Here is a 20,783-nt window from a genome sequence, read left to right as displayed (position 1 = left end):
AACTCAAGAGGAAGGTTAACTTTTATTAGGTTATTGATTTCAGGCTCAGTAATTGTGATGAATTGTAATTGAACTTCAGTAATTATGAACATAACTGTCTTTCTGAGGATAAACAAATAGTCATAATTTAACTGTAATTGGACAAAATGCTGGTTACTGTAATCATAATTGAATTGTAATTGAACATGGGTAATTGAAAACGTCATTGTAACCGAAAAAGTTAATTGACCACAACCCTGCCAGCTGTCTGCAAACCACCCAGTACAGGTTTGCGACCTACTTTTGGTTCTGACCCACCAGTTGAGAATCCCTGTCCTAGATAATCAAAGGGACTTTAAAAAAATTGCCCTTCTTTGAATGAATGCATGGATCATGAGGTGATTCCTGCTTATTTCCATCAATAATCTGATTGTGTTACTTCACCACGGCAGGTTTGGAGGTTCTTTAGAGCTCTACCGAGTCATCCCATTTCCTGTTTGCCGTCTCTTTTGTTAAATACAAAAACGTAAACAAAGTCAGAATGCTGGGCATCATTTTCCCATGATGTGTGTCCTGGGAGTATTGCTGAGAGCTCGTTTCATGGCTTTAGGGACGCTCAGGTGTTTTTTTGTCACTTTCATCCTTACATTCTGTCCTGAACGTGAACTTTTTCAACCTTTTTCTATCTTTAATCCATCTTCCCGTTCTGCTGAGGCTTTGCCGTGGCTTTGCTGCGTGCTGAGCGCAGCACTCTGTAGCAACCGCGGGCAATTTTGTGCATCCACATGATGTTCATGATGTCCAGGCAGAAGCTGGAGCAGATCCAGGCCACGCGGCCCCCCCAGGGCACCAGGTAGAAGGCCTCGGTGCCGTACACCGCGTACATGCGGCCGTAATAGACTGGCATGACGGCGATGCGGACCAGGAAAAACACGGCTGCCATGGCGACGCCATTTGCCATATTGGGCGGGGAGGACTTTGGATAACCAAGTACCTCAAAGAACCAGCTGAAAAAAAAAAAAGGATTTAGCAGAGGATTCGATATTGATATCAGATATCAGTCCGATATCAGCAAAAAACTAAATTATAGGCCTGCATCTAAATATATGGCAATATATTGGATTTATTGAGGTTATTTTTCAGAGACTTCTTTTTATCTACCTTATTTAACTGGACATCTTCTCACTTTAACCTGACAGCTTTTTGATCCATATATATATATCTGTATTATATTTTTACATTTGTATAATTATTAGTGAAGATAAGTGGATGGATCTTCTGAATTCCCTCATGCAGCAGCTGTATCCTCACTTGCATTTTATTCAGGAAACGCAAATATTCCAGCTATTATTATTTAAATTATTATCTCATTTAATTTTTTCTTCTGCAATGTGTGCACTTGTATTCAATCCTTATTCAGTTAATAGTATTCTACTTAATAATGTACATTTTCTCTTTACTTTCTTTCTTTCTTTCTTCGTTTAGTGTTTATTCTTTCCATTTGTAATATTTCTCGAGCCTCTGTGACATAAGTAATGTCCCCCTGAGATACATAAAGTATTTCTGAGTCTGATTAATTTATTCAATTGTTGAATAATCTTTTGTAATGTTAAAATATCTGTAAACCATTGGTCAATAATAAATGGGTTTGGTTTTTTTTCATACCAACTGTTGCTGGCTATTGCTCTCTGTTTGACTGATATCACTTGATCAAGCCTTTTTTTTAACATTCCACACTACAAAATAAGTAATAAAATGAGGTCTGATTCGCTAAAATGAGGTTTTACGCTAATCAGATTCTGGATTGGATCCCAAAAGCAGACTCTACTCCAGATTAAAATGGGGGTCACGGAGTAGTCGCAAGCAAATGTAACATCATGAAAGTAAAAAAAAAAATGTTTTAAAATTAAATTAAAAATGAAAAATGGCTTATGGAGACAGTGAGGCGAATGAATAAGTTTTTATGAATCCATCAATTTTCTCTAAAAACACTGTAGGACAATGGAGTGTAAAGAAAATAGATTCTCAGTATTTTTTTTATTAGATAGCGAATATAATGTCATAATAAATAAAATAATGACTGGTCATTTTAATAATATGGACAGTGGACAGTAAACAGGAACGTACCGCTGGTTGACACACGGTGTCGAAAACTCTGCCAGCAGTCGAAAGTTTGCAAAATAAGGCAACATTCCTTGGCCCTGGAAAACAAGAAGGCGAAAACAAGAAGACAACGAAACATGAAAGGGACCAAAACAGGGAATTATTCTGGATCCAATCACACCGAGTCCTCTGAGGACGAAAGGAGAACAAACACAGGTACGCACACACCACAGACGTGCAACTAATTATAATGAAGATGAAACTGTTTCTGATTATTATTTCCAATTCCCTCCATTTATGCTCAACAAAAACTATTTTAAACATTAAAAGAAGGAGATTGAACTGCTTCAATCCAAGACATTCATTTCCAGGTAAGAAAGTTGGGGCTTGTCTCGAGATCTTAATAAATCAATCAATGAGGCATATGCAGAAGTTTCCTTCTCAACATTTCAGATGGAAATCACCGTTTTGCCTTGATTGTTGGTTTTTGTTCCCGCCTGGTGGCATTTTCACATACAAATTTACAAATCAGAACAATGTGACAATAGTATATGTAGCAAAAGTCACAAATATTCATTTATTTTGGTTTCTTAATATTTTTTTTTGTTTTAAAAACGTACACAAACACTGATACTGTGTAATATTCTCTGCACTAGACCTTTATACCGTGAATGCAATTTTCTATATCTTGGTAAATTGTTGTGAAGCTGCTCTTTTCTGTATTGATATGAAAAAAATCATATTTTTGGGGGGGAAATTGAATTTTCTATGATAAGTTATAGCAAATAATAAAGTAATAAAAAATAAGTAGCCTTAGTTACAACTTTTGAAACAATATTTGGAAAATGCTGCTGCAAATTCAGGCATTATAGGCCATAACAAAAGCAGAAATTGGTCACCAAATCCTGAAAGTACTGAGAAATTTATAGAATTCATTCTTATTTACAATAAAATATATAGAGCTCTATTCTCCCATGTGCGTAAGTCCAAAAAGCCACGCAGCAGCGCTGTTTTTGGCTGCACGCTATTCTCCCCCTGTACTTAAGTTTAAACAGATTGTGTGCAGGGTGTGAGGGGTCGGGCAGGTAGCATCACTGCAGACCCCTCACACCCTGCACACAATCTGTTTAAACTCCCCCCCTCCGGCAGACGCTACAGATCACTGTACGACAAAACTACCCACCATAAAAACAGTTTCTTCCCCCAGGCTGTCACTGTGATCAACACTACACAGTCATAGAGTGTCAGACCTGTTTCTGTGAAATAACCTGGAATTAAACATAATAACCCTGGATTAACCTGTCACTGTGAAATGTTCATGGACATAATATTTTCATTTAAATGTTCACCTGCACTACTCATCAATGCACTACTGCACTACGATCTTATTATTATTATTATTGTTTTTTTATTTTATTTCATTATTATTATTATTATTATTACTATTATTATTATCTGTTATTTTTATTTAGTTTGCACATATTAGTCTAACTACTCTTATATTTATGTTTATACTTCTTTTTTTATTTATTTTTATTTATTCTAGTTGATTGTTATTATTTAATGTTACACTATCTGAGAGAGCACAGGTCACCAAAACAAATTCCTCGTGTGTATTCATACACTCTTGGTCAATAAAGTTGATTCTGATTCTGATTAAGTCAGTTGCTGTGCGCCTTCATCCCAGCCACGCACTGTGGGTGGAGCAGCCCTGAAATGTGGGTGTTCCCATTCAAATCTGGCTTTACGCGCATTCTCCAGTGTGCGCAAGTCATTTTCCTCTATGCGTTTCTAACCCTGGAATAAGGTGAAACATTATTTTGCACTAGAAATATGGAATTAGTTGCATTTGAAGCCACACAAACTCGTGCATTGCGCAGCAGCAGCTGTGATCACTCAGCTGCTGCTACGCGATGAATTAAAACTCTGACAGACGCAGACTTCTGTCCACGTTGGTCACAGTGATTCAACTATTTTCATACTATGTCCAACGTAAAGTCACAGTTTGATCCACGACAGAGTGAAACAAGCTGTCATATGCGAATGAGAATGGATTAGAAACTGTACCCACACATATTTTAATGAGGCTCAGCTCAGGAGAATAGACCCCATAATGAATAGCAATTTTCCATTAATTTCATGTAATTTTAAGGAAGTAATACTATATTGGGATATATATCCTATATCGTGATAATTAATGTTCTCCACATCACCCAGGACTAGTGGCAATAATGAAGAATAAACTCATAATTCACTGTGTGACTTACCATCGGCACTGAAAGAAAAGCTGGTCATTGACATACTTACAACATACAAACGTGTCACCTTTCCCACCTAGCAGGAGCAGCATGCTAGTACGTCTAGGAACTGGTAAGTCCATACTGGGACTGGGCAATGGTATCTGCTCAGTACAACACAACAGCAATAACAGCAGACAAGACAGGAGTGAATCCCCATCTAGATCATGGGCTGCTCTGCCTTTGTGAATCACTGACGTGTCCCTTTGAAATGAGATCGTGGTAGTTTTTGCATGAAAGGGTTTAAAGAGGGGATTGTTTATGTCAGGAGAGACACACAGACGGACAGATTAGAAAGACAAACACTAAACTTGTGACGAAGCAAATAAGGAGTGACGTTTACAACACGGAGAATAAAACACACGCACACGTTAAGATTAGCGTTAGCTTTCTAGTGTTGATCAGTTAAAGTGACATAAACACCACATCAGAGATATATTGCAGAAAGCGGGTTATGTTCATACTCTGAGTATGTTCAGGCTCAAATGAGGGAAACTACGAGTATCCCATTCCTGAAAGTGAGGTATGTTTTTCTCTGATTAAGTCACCATGGTAACATTCTATGTGAACTGAACCTGCTCGCTGACAGGTCTTGTCTAAGAAACCCTGGGTTTCTACCTGGCTCCGCCCACCTGAACACGGCATCTCAAGGAACACTTTAATTTACCTTAACACTCTTCTCTGACACACATTAGTAACATCACACACCACAGACGTGGCTCACATTGTTACTAATGTTCTGTGTTGCTTTACGTTTTTTTTGCAAACGGTAGTTTTCTTGGGAAAGACACTGAGGTTGATCTGCATTAAAACATCTACTGACTTCTCTTGTAAAGTTCCCTTGATACAAACCTGTGGCAATTTAAGAGATGTCAATTTAAATGAATACACATTTAAAGCTCGACATTTACACTATTTCTTACAGTATCACGGCTGGATGTATAGTTATCTACCATAGAGTTGGTCACACAGTGGGTTAAGGAAGCGCGCTTGGGAGCACAGGGTTGGAGGTTCAAATCTTAACCGAGTATCTTTTTTTGTCACATCTTTTTTACATTATAAATCAATATAAATAACGCAACGTCAAGTAGCCATCACTGTCTTTATAACCGCTGCACTGTGAGAGCTGTACACTTCCCCAACTAACTGAGGCAAAATGAAAGTGGAATACTCCTTGAATACACCTTTTAAATTCTAATTATATTTCTAGTGAACTCATCCATTAGTAACTCTGTAAGTTGAGCATTTAAACCTTAAGTACAAGTGGCGCTGTCAATGAAAAGTGCCGTAAATGTACGACTGTAGAAGAAGTGATCAGCCCTCTCTATGCAGCCGCCCTCTGGCTCCTCAGACACATATTATTCATATTATTCCCCAGTCGTCACGTCACTGGAGCGAGGAAGTGATGAAGCGACCAAAAAGTGCGACTTATCAGTGGCGCTTTAAGCGACTATAGTCGCTGAAGTGGGGTACCCCTATAAACACCTGCTTATTTCACCCATCGGGGTGAAAAAATTTGCTCTCTTCCGGGTGGTTGCCATGGTAGCTCATGTTATCTTTGCTCAATTGATGATGGCTTTTTATCACGCTCGTGCACGTAACTAACCCAAGGTTGACCCACTTCATACCAGCTGTGATGGAATCAGATACCCAGGATTTCCCATTGTGGGGTATTTTAACCCAGAGTTTATGGATAGACTCAGAGTTTGTTGAACCTCCTTTCTGGAACACACCTCAGGACATTCAAAAATACTCAATAATAACACTGACGATGTAGGACACATTTGACCAGATACAAAACTAAATAAAACAATGATATTAACAGTAGGAAAAGTCCACATTCTGTGCATCACGCTAACAGTTGACAGTAAATTTGGAGAGAAAGATGAATCAGATTATCAACATTTAGAATAATGACCAACAATAATTTATTTGTGTATTTTAGTCGTCATTATGTGTGTTTATACGATCATTTTGTTTTTCTAAAATATTTTTTTGTTTTTTAAAATCACAATGTATATTTGTTCTCATTTTGTGTATTTGTTGTCGTTATGTTTCTTTTAATTGATCGTTTGTGGGGTTTTGTGTCAATTTATCTGTTTTAGTTGTTTTGTGTGTTTTTTTAGTCGTTTTGTGTATTTTTATTATTGTTTTAAGTTCAGTTGGATTCAGTTTGTGTATATATATATGTATGTGGGTTGTCGTTTTGTATTTCTAGAGACATTTTGTGTATTTTTCTTTCTTTTGTGTTTTGTTTTTGTGTTGCTTTTGTTTTGCTTTTTGTTGTAATTTTTTCTATTTTTCTTTCATTTGTGTTTAGAGAGTGATTTTGTGGGTTTTCATTGTCGATTTGTACGTTTTTGGACACATTTTTTTTGTATATTTGTTGTTTTTTGTATATGGAGTCATTTTGTGTATTTTTAATTCATTGTGTTTTATGTTGTCATTTTGTGTATTTTTGGAGTGATTTTGCACAATTTTTTTTTTTTTGTGTATTTTTGGAGTTGCTTTGTGTATATTTCTTTCATTTGTGTGTTTAGAGAGTAAATTTGTGCATTTTCATTGTCGATTTGTGTTTTTGGAGTCATATTTTGGATATTTGTTGTTGTTTTGTATGTACGTAGTAATTTTGTGTGTTTTTCATTCATCGTGTGTTTTTTGCTGTCATTTTGTGTATTTTTGGAGTGATCTTGTGTATTTTTTGTGTGTTTTTGGAGTCGTGTTGTGAATTTTTGTTGACATTCTGCATGTCTGGAGTCATTTTGTGTACCGGTATTTTTTTTGGGGGGCGTCTGTGGCTGATCTAGACAGCTAGATGGACATTGCATAAAAAGGTTTTGAAATTAATTATTGTTTTTTTTTTTATTATTCTTTCAACCAAAGTGTTTTCTTAGGACGACGCAACAGTAAAAAAATCATTCAAAGCATTTTTGTTTTTCAGATGCTTTTTGCTCTTTGAAACTCATGTGAATCAGGTCTTTGGGTTCAATCAATGCAACATTAAACTATTGAACCTGACGAGCAATAATATCATATAAGTATCACATTTTCTAAGAAGCGGGCTGTTCAGTGACTCATGGGTGAAGGACTGAAGCAGTACTAAGCCCCACCCTCACAGGAAGCAGACAGGTGGGAGATACCATTAAAGGCAGGTGAGTCTTTTATAGCGCTTTGCTCGCATGCAAAAAGGCAACCTGCCATTGTGATTGCTTCAGTGCAGGGAAACATGCACACAGTGATTATTGCTTAGCATTCAGTTGTGCTAAAGCTAAAAGCTTAGCGCACGTCAGAGTCACAACACATGGGGTGGGGTGGGGGGGCAGCAGAGGAATCGTAAGGGTAAAGTCTTAAGATAAGGGGACGGTCGTCAGCCAGAACCATCACGAAGCATTCCATGCAAAAAATACCAGTCATTCATTTTTTTTTTTTTGTAAATTATACATTTACTATAGATCGTGATGATCTAGAAGATTTCAGGTTAAACCAAGAGTGAACAGCACTGCTCCCTGTCTCTTTTATCACGTTATTAGCAACTGATGCTAAGAAATCTGCAGAATATGCTTTGGAAAGGCCTGATAATGGCAGAAAACTACACTGAAAACATACCCTTGCATGTTCAATTGGAGGGTTTGTTTTGCTTTTGTTTTGTTTTTGCAGCTCTCAATGTGAAAGAGATTTTTTTTTCGCACTTTAACAAGTTTTAAAGAATTAACTGTCTTTTCTTTAGCAATCAAGCAACAATCAGTCCCTCCAGACAATTGGAATTGCATTATACTTGCATATTCTTGATTATTTGTATCGTATTTGTCCACATATTTAATCCTATTAAAATATATAAACATTGTTCTTGTCTCTATGTTTACTTTTACTTTTTTTTTTTTTTTTATCATGCATGTATTATGTGTTAGCGTTTTTCACCTTTGTTATATTTTCTACATTGGGATTATCAAAGTATTTTTGATCATCCACAACATCATACTACAGTAGGAATTTTTTATTTTTGCACCGTTTTGCACATTAAATAAGTGGTTTTCAGTGTTTATAGTACAGTTTCAAAATAAAAACTAGACTATTTAAACAAAAGAAACGAGGTTGGATGTAAAATTATCTGTGTTTAAATTAGGGGACGGATCTGGATAAGCATAATGCTTTTTTCCGTCGCCCTTTCCGACATGTAAAAGGACAAAAAAAAAATAAATAAATAAATAAATAATGATGTGATTTTGCTCTGAATGTCAAATGAATTTCTGTGAATGCAACCATGTCGGAAATGAACTGAATAAATAAAAAAAAATAAAAATAAAAAAGTAAAACTGCTTTTTGAGGTTTAGTGACAAAAAACAAAAAAAAATATTGCAATTTCTCACCAATGATCAAGTAAAATTCCAGTAAATTTGGTTGTTTTTTCACCGTTCAACAATAAAAAAAATAGTTTTCAGTGTTCATAGTACAGTGTCAAAATAAAAGCTAGACTTTTTAAACAAAAGTAAGACTGTTTTGTGAGGTTTAGTAATAAAAAACAAAAAGAATTGTAATTTCTCACCACTGATCAAATAAAATTCCTGCAAATTTGGTTTGTGGTTGATCGAATACTTTTTATTCAAATGAAACGTGTACGTTTGTGTTATTTATTGCTGCTTGGTTACAGATCCCTCTCCTGTTCACTCTTGGTCGTCTCCTTCCTATCTTGCCTGCGCGTTCTGCTATTGGACAACAGGGAACTCACCAGTACATAGTAGTAAGCATACAATGCTGCCAGATGGTGAACTACAAAAAACTTGTCTCCAATCGCCTTCCAATAGTAAAATATTAGCAGCAGATCTGAAAGAGAGACGTACAAATCCAAAGATTTAACGTGTCAAATATCATTACACAAAAATTCGAAACAAGTCTTGATTTATTCAGTTGAGTACAAACTGTTACATTGTTTTTGATTAACTAAATTTTATATTTTCATGCATTTCCTGAGTAAACTAATGTTTACTAAGTGACATTTATCATGAGGAATTGGCTCTGCGTTACTCAGTTTGTCTGAAAGGTACAATAGTACCTTAGTAGTCGTCATGGCAACAACATAAGAAAATAAAAGACAAAACTGTGAAATTCTGTTTTCTGATGTCTTTTTTTTTGCTTTAGTTATCATAGTTTCAGTGAATAAAGTGATTTATCTCAGACCCTTTGATACCAGAATACCAAAATTTGATCAAATAAAAATAAAAAAAACAGGTCAATTAAATTTTATTTTAATGAGCGTTCCTAGTATTTTATTTTGGAAAAATTGCCACTTCCACCTCTGGGCACATAACTTCACTTAAATTCACTTGATTAGATTAAAGTTGGAAGTGAAAAGTGAGTCCGGTAACATAATAGTCAGGTTTTTTCACACAGAGAGAAAGAATACTTCTAATAGACAGATTCCACATCTCAGCCACGCATTGCATTGTGGGATCCGGTCGGAGGTCAAAGTAACCAAAATACGTGCATGATAAATGACAGAAATGAGAAAAATACAAATTATCTGCGATTTCAAGCACTGTAAAGTGCAGCAATTTAAAAACTCGGGATGGATACAGAATTCTGTACTTTTTTAGGTACCGAATTCTACCTAAAAATTCAACTATAAGTTTTCATCTATGTGCACAAATGCAAGTGAAATACTCGCAATATACACAACATTTGTGCACTAAGAAAAAACAAAACACTGCGTAGTTGTAGTGAAGGGTTTTCATGACGAAGAAACAAATGTTGCTACAATATAAACAGTTAGATGTTATAATATTATTATCATTATTATTATGACAAATAAATGTGATTAATCTGAACATTTTGAGATTTTATTATTTAGCAATTATTACCACACTAAAGTACCGAAAATGAGTGCCTTTGAGCACCAGTTCACTGGTACCAAGTTTCGGTTCAATCCCGAAGCAGCACAACAGGTGAAAGTAACCACAACTGCACGTGGTGATTACCTGATATGAGGTAGCCTGTTGTTATGGCAACATTAGTCTTCACCAGTGTAGGATCTCCCCTGTGGATTAAACAAGTTTGGTTTAAAAATGCGAGTTGGTCTGAAAAACAAATCAGCTTTTTAAATTTAGACCTGGCAAAACACTTTCATATCAATGACAACATTGTTATAAAAACATTTTCAAAATATTGAGGTTGTCTCATTTAAACACTACTCAATCAAAGTAAGGACATGCTTACATATTTTACAAAGTGTTGTAAGAAATATTGATTTATTAAGCTCTGATCGCGATAAAAGAAGTTAAAAAAGCTGTTAAAACAACACAAACTCAGCTCTAAGCTAATATTTAATTAATGCATGCACGGTTACTGTTAAATTTATGACACAGAGACAAAACGTTTGTAATGTGGATTTAACCTCTTTGTTCAAAGTTCACCCTAATATTAGATAAGCTACGTAAATAAATACATTTTTTTTAAGTTTTAAGCCGTGTTTTACATAGATTCCAACCTATCTGAGAGTTAATATTTCTTGTCGTTCTTGGTTTTGCTAAACATTGACACGGCAAAATGATTCATTATCTTCTAAGACTTTTTAATGAGTCAACTGACAACTGAATGGAAACAAACATAAAAGTCAGTATGAAGTTAGTAAGGATGTGGTGAATTAGTAATAAGACGAGGTTAGATAAGAATGAATGGAAATATCTCACCAGACTGGGTCTTCATTGACGGCATCGTCAAAGAAGAGGATGTAGAGACAGAACACGCCCACCAGCAGTGCATGCAACGTTGACACTGTCCTGAAAGAAGACACACATCATTCTAACACACATCTGAGGTCAACCCAAAGAAACACACACCTGCAAGCATTTATTCTTAGTAATAAAAATCCATTTTGGAGCCTTTTGATTGATTAGAGTCCATATAACATAGCTGAGGAGCCTTAGCATTATTCACTTACCGTACCTTCACTGATAAAAAAAAACGGAGATCAATACAATGTCAATGTATATTTTGAGTGCGTTTTCAAGTCTATAGTGCGGAGTGGGCCATTTCTCAAACACAGCCATAGTATTTATAAATGTGTCATTAGACCCATGTGAGGTATTTCAATGTCATGCAGGCGCCTGATTTTAAATAAAGACAAAAAAATGGGTCAAATTGTTTTCTTTGTTTTAGAACACCTTTGTTTCAAACTGTTTTCTGTAATCTTGAAAAATCGCCGCATCGAGTTCAGCACTCCACAAAGAAAAACCCAAACAGAGGGTGTTGTTGAGTGAAATGAACAAACAGGAATAAAGGTGCGTTCACACAAAACGCCACTGAAGCAACAAGATTACATTCACAATCAATGTAAACGATGCAATCTCAAGCAAACTCCCTTCAAGCAACCTGACTTCCGCAATTCTGGCAACTAAGTCCTGTGCGACCTAGATGCTCAAAGTTGAAAAATGTAAACTTTTTGCAGCGGAGGGCTGTGGCTGTACACTAGGGCCCTGTAAAATCCACGGCAACAGAATCGCAGACGGAATCACGGAATCGACCAATGAAAACGGAATCCACTGTTGAACACGGAAATTGACAGAATCGGCAAGGAACGTTAATTTATGGGGATATGTTTCCGGGGACCGCTCATTAGGTGCACCACCTGCCCTCCTTCCATCCTCGCCGCATTAAACACCACCTAAACCACCCAAAACAGCATCTAAACTGCCAAAAAATTACACAAATCATCACTGACTCCTAAAATACAGAGCCGACCTGTGCCTGCTTAACTTTGCTGTGCCTGTGAAACTTTAATCAGCTTCACCTGCTCAGAGCGCTTGAACAACTTCTCATCAGAGCTACAGAAGATCTGTGGGAAAAGTTGTCTTGTTGTTGTGGACGAGAACATCAATGCCAGGGATCGTAGAGTTGTTTTTTTACTGCAGTCGCGTTCGGTGTGAACGCAGCTTAATGGTCGGCTCACCTTGAGTTCCACTCCACCTTCTGTTTGTCGCTAAGGCTGAGAAAGCCTGGGCTGACGCGCCTGGAGAACCAGGGGCTGACTTTATGGAAGAGCCACTGGAAGGTGAAGAAGCTGCTCACCGAGATGGTGAGGATGAGCAGGCTGAATGGGTCCATGGCCATCCAACCTCGCTGAGAGGAAAACAGAAGAAACACATAGAGCTATCAACCACACACTGCCGACAAGCGGCCAAGTCTGAGGCTAAATATATAATCTACAATAAGTACCTTGGATAAGAAAGATTGAAGTGTTTTCCCTGGTTGCCATGGAGATTCTTAAACAACAAACTTTATTTAAAGCTGCTACCTTTGGGGTCAGGACCCCATTTGAAGTTGCGAGACACTGGGAGGGGGTCACATAATGCCTTCTAGAAACTAAAAATATTTTTCTTAACAATTTAAGCTCATTTTTGCTTATTTTTTCCCATTTTTCTGCAACTACACCAAATGTGACATATTTTATAATGTCTTTTCATCACTTTTTCTTGCCATATTTTCGCTCCTTTTAATGCATTTTTGCGACATTTCTCCCATTTCTGACACTTCTCCATCAAATGTCAATGCCTTTTCTGCACATTTCTTCCACGTTTAGGACATTTTCGGCACTTAAAAAGTAAACCCTTTCCACCACTTTTTTAGATTTCCCCAACTCCCCCCGTTTCTGCTACTTTAAAGCCAATATTGATCATTTGAACCCTTTTTGCCACTTTTTCTGTACATTTTAGGCCACTAAATTTTCAACATTTAACCAAGTTCTGTGGTTTTTAAAATCCATTTCCACCATTTTTTTTGTCACTTTTAACCTATTTTATTCCTGATTAAAACAAGGATTTACATCTTTAAGATGACTTTAAACTATGGTGCAAATAATATTAAACTTCCTGAATAACAGTGGACATTATTCAGATAAATACATGAATCACAGATTCATACAACAATGGACCATCATTTTGCTGACTTTATGGAATGGGCCCCAATTTCAACTTCTTTCCTTTCTTTTTGAAGTAAATGTAAGTAAATGAGGTTATAAATAAAGATTTCAGATCAAGATTTCACTGATCTTTTTTAAAACTCACACAAACGTGTTTCATAAATCTGTTGAACAAAGTAAACTCAGAATTAAAAAGTCCAGGTTTGATAAATGAAGACCAACAGAAGATTGTGTATATTTTGCTATTATTAGTGCATCACCTCCAACAGCGACAAAAATGATCCCACAGTTAAGTAAATCTTTAACTCACCATTGACAGGAAAGCCACACCTGAGTTACAAGCAACCTATAAAGTAGGAAGCAACAATTGTAACCTTTGAATCCAAAAATCTGATTCTTAAATCCAACAGCATTGAGCTAATGTTGAATCAACATGTGTTTATTGTTTCTAATCCCAACCACACAAACCTCCTAGTCCTCTCCATCCGACATGATAGAACATTATTCCTTTATTATCATGCCAGTGCGGCTAATTTTAATCACTGACATCAGAAAAATAACTGTGCAGACAGAAAAAAAACACACGTAAAAAACACAAAAAGAAAAAAAAATATACCTAAATAACAGAAAAAACGAAGCAAAAATATGTAAAAGTACAACAAAAATACACAAAAGGACAACAAAAAATACAGTATACTTAAATAACAGTAAAAAACACAAGGTATGACAAAAACACACCAAAGGACAACACAAATACACAAAATGACTACAAAAACATACCTAAGTAACAGAAAAAATACAAAAGAATGACAAAAACACACAAAAGGAGAGCAAAAATACACGAAAGTACAACAAAAACACACAAAATCACTACAAAAAAACGTATATAAAATGGAAAACACAAATGGATGACAAAAATACATAAAAGGATAATAAAATACACAAAGTGACAAGAAAACACAAAAGGATAATACAATTACATAAAAGACAATTGTCTAAGTCACAGGCAGGACAAAAATATAATGCTGCATTGTAAACTAATCTATCCAAAGTCACTTTGGCAAGTTTGACAAACAAAAACCCTCTATGAACAGCGTTTGGGAATGACTCTACACTGGTCAAATATTTTTACCATATTCCCGTACAGGTTACTTGATACTAAGCATAATATCACATTAACCAGGAAGGTCAAAGCACAGCTCACTTCTTACACTATATGTTCTCAAATTCCTCTTGTATGCATTCTTTCACACAAGCAACACCACTGATGACACTATTTTCCTGCAGGCACATCCCAGACACCATTCCACATTGTATTTACAGTGATCAGCACAGAAAGGGTCAATAAAATCCATTTCATATTCCCACATGATGTGCATTTCAGTCCATCTAGGGCTTGCAGTGGTTGAGAGCAGAAGACCTGCAGCGTTGAAGCCTCCGTTAGACCCCAAAAAATCTATTTAACTCGACTATATTTGGCTCAAACGTCAGATTTAAAAGTAGCAGCCTGGGCGTGCGGCGTGGCTTGCAGCCAGAGAAAGTGTGTCAGAGCCAAAAGTCCACAGAAATCACTCCATGTACAAAAACGCTCAGTGTACACTCAGGTAAATGGGGTTGTGTCAGCTTGTTGACATTAGAGGAGATGTAACATATTTAACAGAAACTACGCCTAACAAATCAAGTTTTCTATCTCAAATTAATTATTTACACTAAGTAGACAGCATCAGTACTTTGTCTATCTTTTATTTTGAAGGGTTCTGGTAACATAAACATTAAAAACATTGTTAGTCAGGAACACATCCATCCATCCATTTTCAGACCCACTTATTCCTGTTCAGGGCCGCGGGGGTCTGCCGGTGCCAATCTCCGGCTCTAATTGAGCGCTGGGCGGGGGTACACCCTGGACAGGGCGCCAGTCCATCGCAGGGCAACACAGACAGACAACCACTCACTCTCATTCACTCCCATGGGCAATTTAGAGACTCCAATCAACCTTACAGTCATGTTTTTGGATCGTGGGAGGAAGCCGGAATACCCGGAGGAAACCCACAGGGAGAACATGCAAACTCCACACAGAAAGGACCGATGTGTCCACCCCAGGCCTTGAACCTAGAACTTTCTTGCTGTGAGGCGAACGTGCTAACCACTAAGCCAGTCAGGAGTACAGTTGGGGTCAAATACATTTTTCAGTTACAATTACTGTATGTTTTCAATCACCCATGTTCAATTACAACTGAATTACGATTACAGTGACAAGAATTTTTTCCAAGTATAATTAAATTACAATTGTTTTTATTGTCTTTAGGAAGTCAATTACAATTACGTTCTCGATTACTAAAGTTTAATTACAATGAATCACAATTACTGAGCCTGAAATAAATGACCTAATAAAAGTTAACAGCTTTCTTTTAGCATCTCTTATAATAACGGGTCCTAAATCAGCTGTGAAATACACTAAAAACAAATATCTATCATCTAATTTCTTTCCTATCTATTGGTTACTTTGTTCGGCTTCCTAATCAATTAAAATATAGGCTGAGCCTTCTTTGTGTCAGTGTATCCCTCGATTTAAATGTTTTTTTTAAGTGGTAAAATGTAGCAAAGCTTGATATGAAATCTATTTTAATAATTGTTAACTATATACAGTATGTGTAGAACTGTACATAGAGCTGTAACATGGATCCCAAGTTTTGCATTACATTATAACTGATAATCTTTTATAGAATTTTCATGGCAGTTACAAATACAAAGTCAATTCCCTGAAATCAATTACAATTATGACAGCAAGAGATTTTTTTAAATTAGGGGCCCACCCTTTTTTAGGCAATTTCTATTAAAGTTGTTTTCTCATTTATTTGTCAGTCAAATATTGTGACAGTTGGTGGTACCGAATCATTGACACATACCAATATATGAATGGGGCCCATTGCTCAGTATGTGCCAAGGGGGCGCCAGGGGGCTCCCGGGGGTCCCCATTCTTCAAATGACTACTCCGTTAATGCTCGTTGAATCAGGCTGTAATTTGACATAGATATTCTATGAGTGGATGTCAACAGACTCTCCGAGACAATTTTGAAAAGGGGGGAGGACGGGGGGCCACCCTCTTTTCACGACATAGTCGTGTGATACATCGTTTCGAAGGCAATTCAACGTAGATTACGATTTCATGTCGCACAATTTCATTTGTTTTACTCGGTGGAACCAAGTCATTTCACTGAATTCTCTGGAAGGTGGTACATGCTATACAAGTACATACTTGTGCTTGAGTACAATTTCAATCAAATAACAGTACTTCTACTTGACTAGGATATATTAGTACTCTTTACTTTAGGTGTGCATGTCTTAAATGTAACAATGGCCTTTAGGAACAAGTAGTTGAGTAATTCTGGCTGCAGGGGACAGTAGAGACGTCCCAGCAAAGCTGCAGCAGAGCAAGAGATTGTTTTACATGCACATTGCACATGTGCAGGATCATATAGCCAAGGGCAAACGCTGAGAGAGGTCGACCTAAGGATACACACACACACACACACACACACACACACACACACACACACACACACACACACACACACACACACACACACACACAGAGCAAACAGCAAAAGCAACCTGGAGAACAAGACACTACACACACTTCAGAGTTCCCCTGCTAAAGTCACGTAAAAAAAAAAGCTTTTAGAGATTACAGACGGCTGCTTTACATGATGTATCCCGCACAAACATGCTAACATGTGGGAGGCCTGTGTGTGCATAGTTAAACTTAGCTAGACGCTAAGGTTGCACAAGCTGCTATGAAGCCGATCAAAGGTTACACAAGCTGTTATAATGAATAAGTGTAGTCTGTAATGAAACTACATGTAGATACACGCCTGTGACCTTAAGTGACAGCAAAACCTTCCATAGAAGGTCAGACAAACATGACAGTGACTGCGATACATAATTATTATACTAATTTTGCTTTGCTTTCAGTGAAATTTGTACATTTGGAAGATATCCGGTCACAATGAAATCAAACTCATTTTTAAACTTCGCCCTGTTACGTTAAAACACACCGGTTACTACGGAAACAGATTAAGGCCACTTTTGATGGAGAAAATGTTTTTAAGAAAATCAGGAATATCATTGAAATCATTTCAAAAATAAACTCTACATACACTATCGTGATAAAAGTCAAAGGTTTGCTTTTAAAGTCAAATTTATGGAAGCTGACCAGGGCCAATTCACCATATTCAAGAGATTACAATGCCATGTTTATGAGTTAAAAAAGGTTCTCCATCAAAAATGGCCCTAATCCTCTTCCGTAGGTTACGAAGCAAGCAGCAAGGTGGAATAAATATGTCGTCAAAAAGATAAATCAGACAATATTAGTAATTATAGAAGCCCAATAGAAAATGTTAACGTGCAGGTCAAGGAATGGTAAAAAGTTTTGAAACAACAACATTTTTTTTTCAGGAAGAAATTGATAAGAATAAAGCAAATTCTGAAAAGAGAATAAATAATTTTCTACAAACATCATTACTTAAACACTATTACAAGAACTACCTGTTTTACAGCATAATGAGGCTAACATTCACAAATAAAGCGCTTCCAATGCTTTGTCATTATGGTCATAAAACAAAAATTTCAAACACTTTAAAATGAAAGGCCACAATTGATCTCAAGTGGGTCTGATCACAGTATCCTGGCACATGATTGGAATATAATAATTCCTCCAATTTTGTACCCCAGCAGTTTTATCACCTCTACATATAACCACTGTATATAATAGGGATGGTGGGAAAAAAAAAAAAAAGATAATCGATTAATCGTGATTTTATTATTGACGATTATGAATAGATTCTTAAATTCCCAAAGATCGATTTGCTTTTTTCAAAGCAGATGAGTTGTTCGAACTTGAATACACTTGATACACTATTATACAATATTATACAACAGTTAGTTCCGACTAAGTAATTTAATCAGACGACAAGACAAGAGAGTGTTGCTGATATAGAGGAACAACAGCACCGGGACTTTTTACGAATCATATCACTCCGCTGTACAGCTGATCTAAATACCATTAATTACCGTTACATCATGGGCTACATACTGTAGTACACCCCTTGCTCTCTACTTGTGGAACTATTTTTGTTGGCGGAGCTAAATGATTAAATAAACAAACAAATCATAATCTCTTGTCACTTATTACTGTTACGTAATAAAATGCGACTGTAGAACTTGAGGTTGTGCTGTTCCTTAAATAAAGGTGCCATGAGGTGTTACTTAAAAGAGATGTCAAATAATTCAGCAGCTGACTGAACATCGGTTTGTAATCGAATCGATAACTAGAATTGAATTGAACTGGTAAATTTGGCACATTAATAAACAAATAACCAATCAAATTTGTTTATTTTTTTCATGCTCCTCATCTGTGGAACAAACTCCCAGAAAAATGCAGGTCCGCCCAAACCCTCTGCCCTTTTATGTTAAGGTTAAAGACATTTTTATTGGACACTATTTTTAATTAAACACTCACATTATTTAATCTGATATTATCCTGTTTTGTTGATTGACGTTGTTTTACATGTTTTGATTTTTGGTCATTTTTAATCGTAATTTTTATGGTGTTCTAGTGCTATTGTGACGTTTGTTTTGTGTAAAGCACTTTGAATTGTCTTGTACATGAGTCCAACAAAAAGTATAATTTAAATATATATTTTAAAAAAAGGATAATTTTCACTTTAAACATAATAGTCAGATTTGGATGCTCTGGTGGGCCGTATATGGTCCACGGACCTTGAGTTTGACACCTGTGTCATAAACCATGTAAATGCAGGAGTGGGTAAACATGTACCACATTAACAGCAGTTGACTTCTAAAATCCACATACAGACACAGACTGTGTTGGAACATAAAAAAAACAAGCACATTTCCAGTGTGTGAGAGTATGTAGATATAACGGTTTAACCCGCCTTGGACCTGGACCAGGACCAGGACCAGGACTAGTACTAGTACCGGTACCAGAACCAGTAAAGTCCGCTGGGTCTTATCAACACTCACCGTCCGACGCTCACGACGACGGCCCGCGAGCTCTCACCGAGGCCCGCTTCGCTCGCGACACCGCGTACGATGAGCTGCAGCCATGGCGAGTCATTTTAGGTAAACAAGGCAGCCTTCCTCCTCCTCCTCCTCCTCTTTCACCAACCCCTCCTGCTGAGCGCCACACGCTGACAGCACTGGTGGGAAAGCTGAGGGTCGTGGGTCCACAGAGCGCCTCAGTGCGCCCGATCCGGGGCCGCATACCGAGGAGCGGGACGATGATAGTGACACGAGGTGGGGGTGTCAAATTACAGCAGAATTCTTAAAGACATACACACACTCATTCACATAAACAATGAGTTGTTTCATAAGGAGGACCTAGACCAGGGGTCTGCAACCTGCGGCTCTGGAGCCTCTTGTGGCCCTTTGACTCTTTTGCAATGGCTCCCTATAACGGTAAAAAAAAAAAAAAAAAAAAAAAAAATATATATATATATATATATATATATATATATATATATATATATATATATATATATATATATATATATATTAAAATAATTAATTGTTAACGCTTACATAAGGTATTGATGATTAATGAGTAAAATAGATCATATTGTGCAATAACTCCATCTTCCTACTTCACCTCCTGCAACCTTTACAGACTCTGCACCTGTGATTAACCTTACATTTTAAATCCCTGGTAAGATAACTACACTAACAAAAAGATTATTCTGGAAGAAAATAGGGATTTCATTTGTGTGGGGAAACATTTATTTAACTGCCAACATGCCGGCTTAATATACATGCTTGATATGTTGCAAGAAATTAGAAATTAGCATGTGTTGACTGACTTTATCATGTGTTTAATTCTAGTTATTTTTTGTAGCACTTCAAATTCATTAACTCATCAAATAATTCAAAAACTGTATAGAATTTCATACATCGTATTGTCATCAATGATGATGATGAATTTTTTTTTGGCTCCGGAAGGACTTTAATCCAGGTGAGATTAGGCAAAATGGCTCATTTGAGAGTAAAGGTTGCAGACCCCTGACCTAGACCTACCAATATAAATAAAAATATAAAAATAAATGAATAATCAGAATCAGAAGTACTTTATTTATCCCAAGGAGGAAATGACTTGCGTTACAGCCGCTCAAGAAATATTACAAATAAAAGAATAAACATTAAAGAAAGAAAGAAATGAAAAAACGTACATAATTAAATAAAACACTAATTAATTAAATAAGGATTAAATACAAGTGCGAACATTACAGTAGTAACAAATGAAATAATAATAATAATAATGCAGATATATGCAAATAACTATATATATGAATAACTAAATAAACATTTTTAAAAAATAACGAAAAGAATCAGAGGAGGAAGGGCAGGCTGAGAGGCCATGAGGCACCAGCCGTAACAGTTATTTCAACTTTATTCTCGAAATTTCAACTTTAGTCTCGACA

The 20,783-nt window shown here is 36.5% G+C and overlaps 1 protein-coding gene across 1 annotated transcript; it reads right to left on the bottom strand.

Moving 5' to 3' along the window:
* Nucleotides 1-219: 219 nt before the first annotated feature.
* On the bottom strand, nt 220-19,584 carry tlcd4a (TLC domain containing 4a). The gene is made up of 7 exons (XM_028434840.1): nt 19,333-19,584; nt 12,322-12,491; nt 11,063-11,152; nt 10,352-10,410; nt 9,106-9,200; nt 2,107-2,180; nt 220-986 (listed from the first exon to the last, which is right to left on the bottom strand). Exons 2-7 carry the CDS (start codon nt 12,480-12,482, stop codon nt 668-670), a joined length of 798 nt encoding a protein of 265 aa, XP_028290641.1. The 5' UTR covers nt 12,483-12,491; nt 19,333-19,584; the 3' UTR covers nt 220-667.
* Nucleotides 19,585-20,783: the final 1,199 nt, after the last annotated feature.

Source organism: Gouania willdenowi, chromosome 20 (genome assembly GCF_900634775.1).
Source record: "Gouania willdenowi chromosome 20, fGouWil2.1, whole genome shotgun sequence".
Taxonomy (NCBI): domain Eukaryota; kingdom Metazoa; phylum Chordata; class Actinopteri; order Blenniiformes; family Gobiesocidae; genus Gouania; species Gouania willdenowi.
This window is presented reverse-complemented; position numbering and strand designations above follow the sequence as displayed.

Bases quoted from the DNA above. Each gene is read 5' to 3' on its own strand.
- tlcd4a (XM_028434840.1), bottom strand. From the start codon at position 12,482: ATGGCCATGGACCCATTCAGCCTGCTCATCCTCACCATCTCGGTGAGC. The intron at 11,153-12,321 runs GTGAGCCGACCA...GTCTTCTTTCAG, and splicing joins AAGGTGGAGTGGAACTCAAG to GACAGTGTCAACGTTGCATG. The intron at 2,181-9,105 runs GTGAGTTCCCTG...CTTGTTTTCCAG, and splicing joins ATGCTTACTACTATGTACTG to GGCCAAGGAATGTTGCCTTA.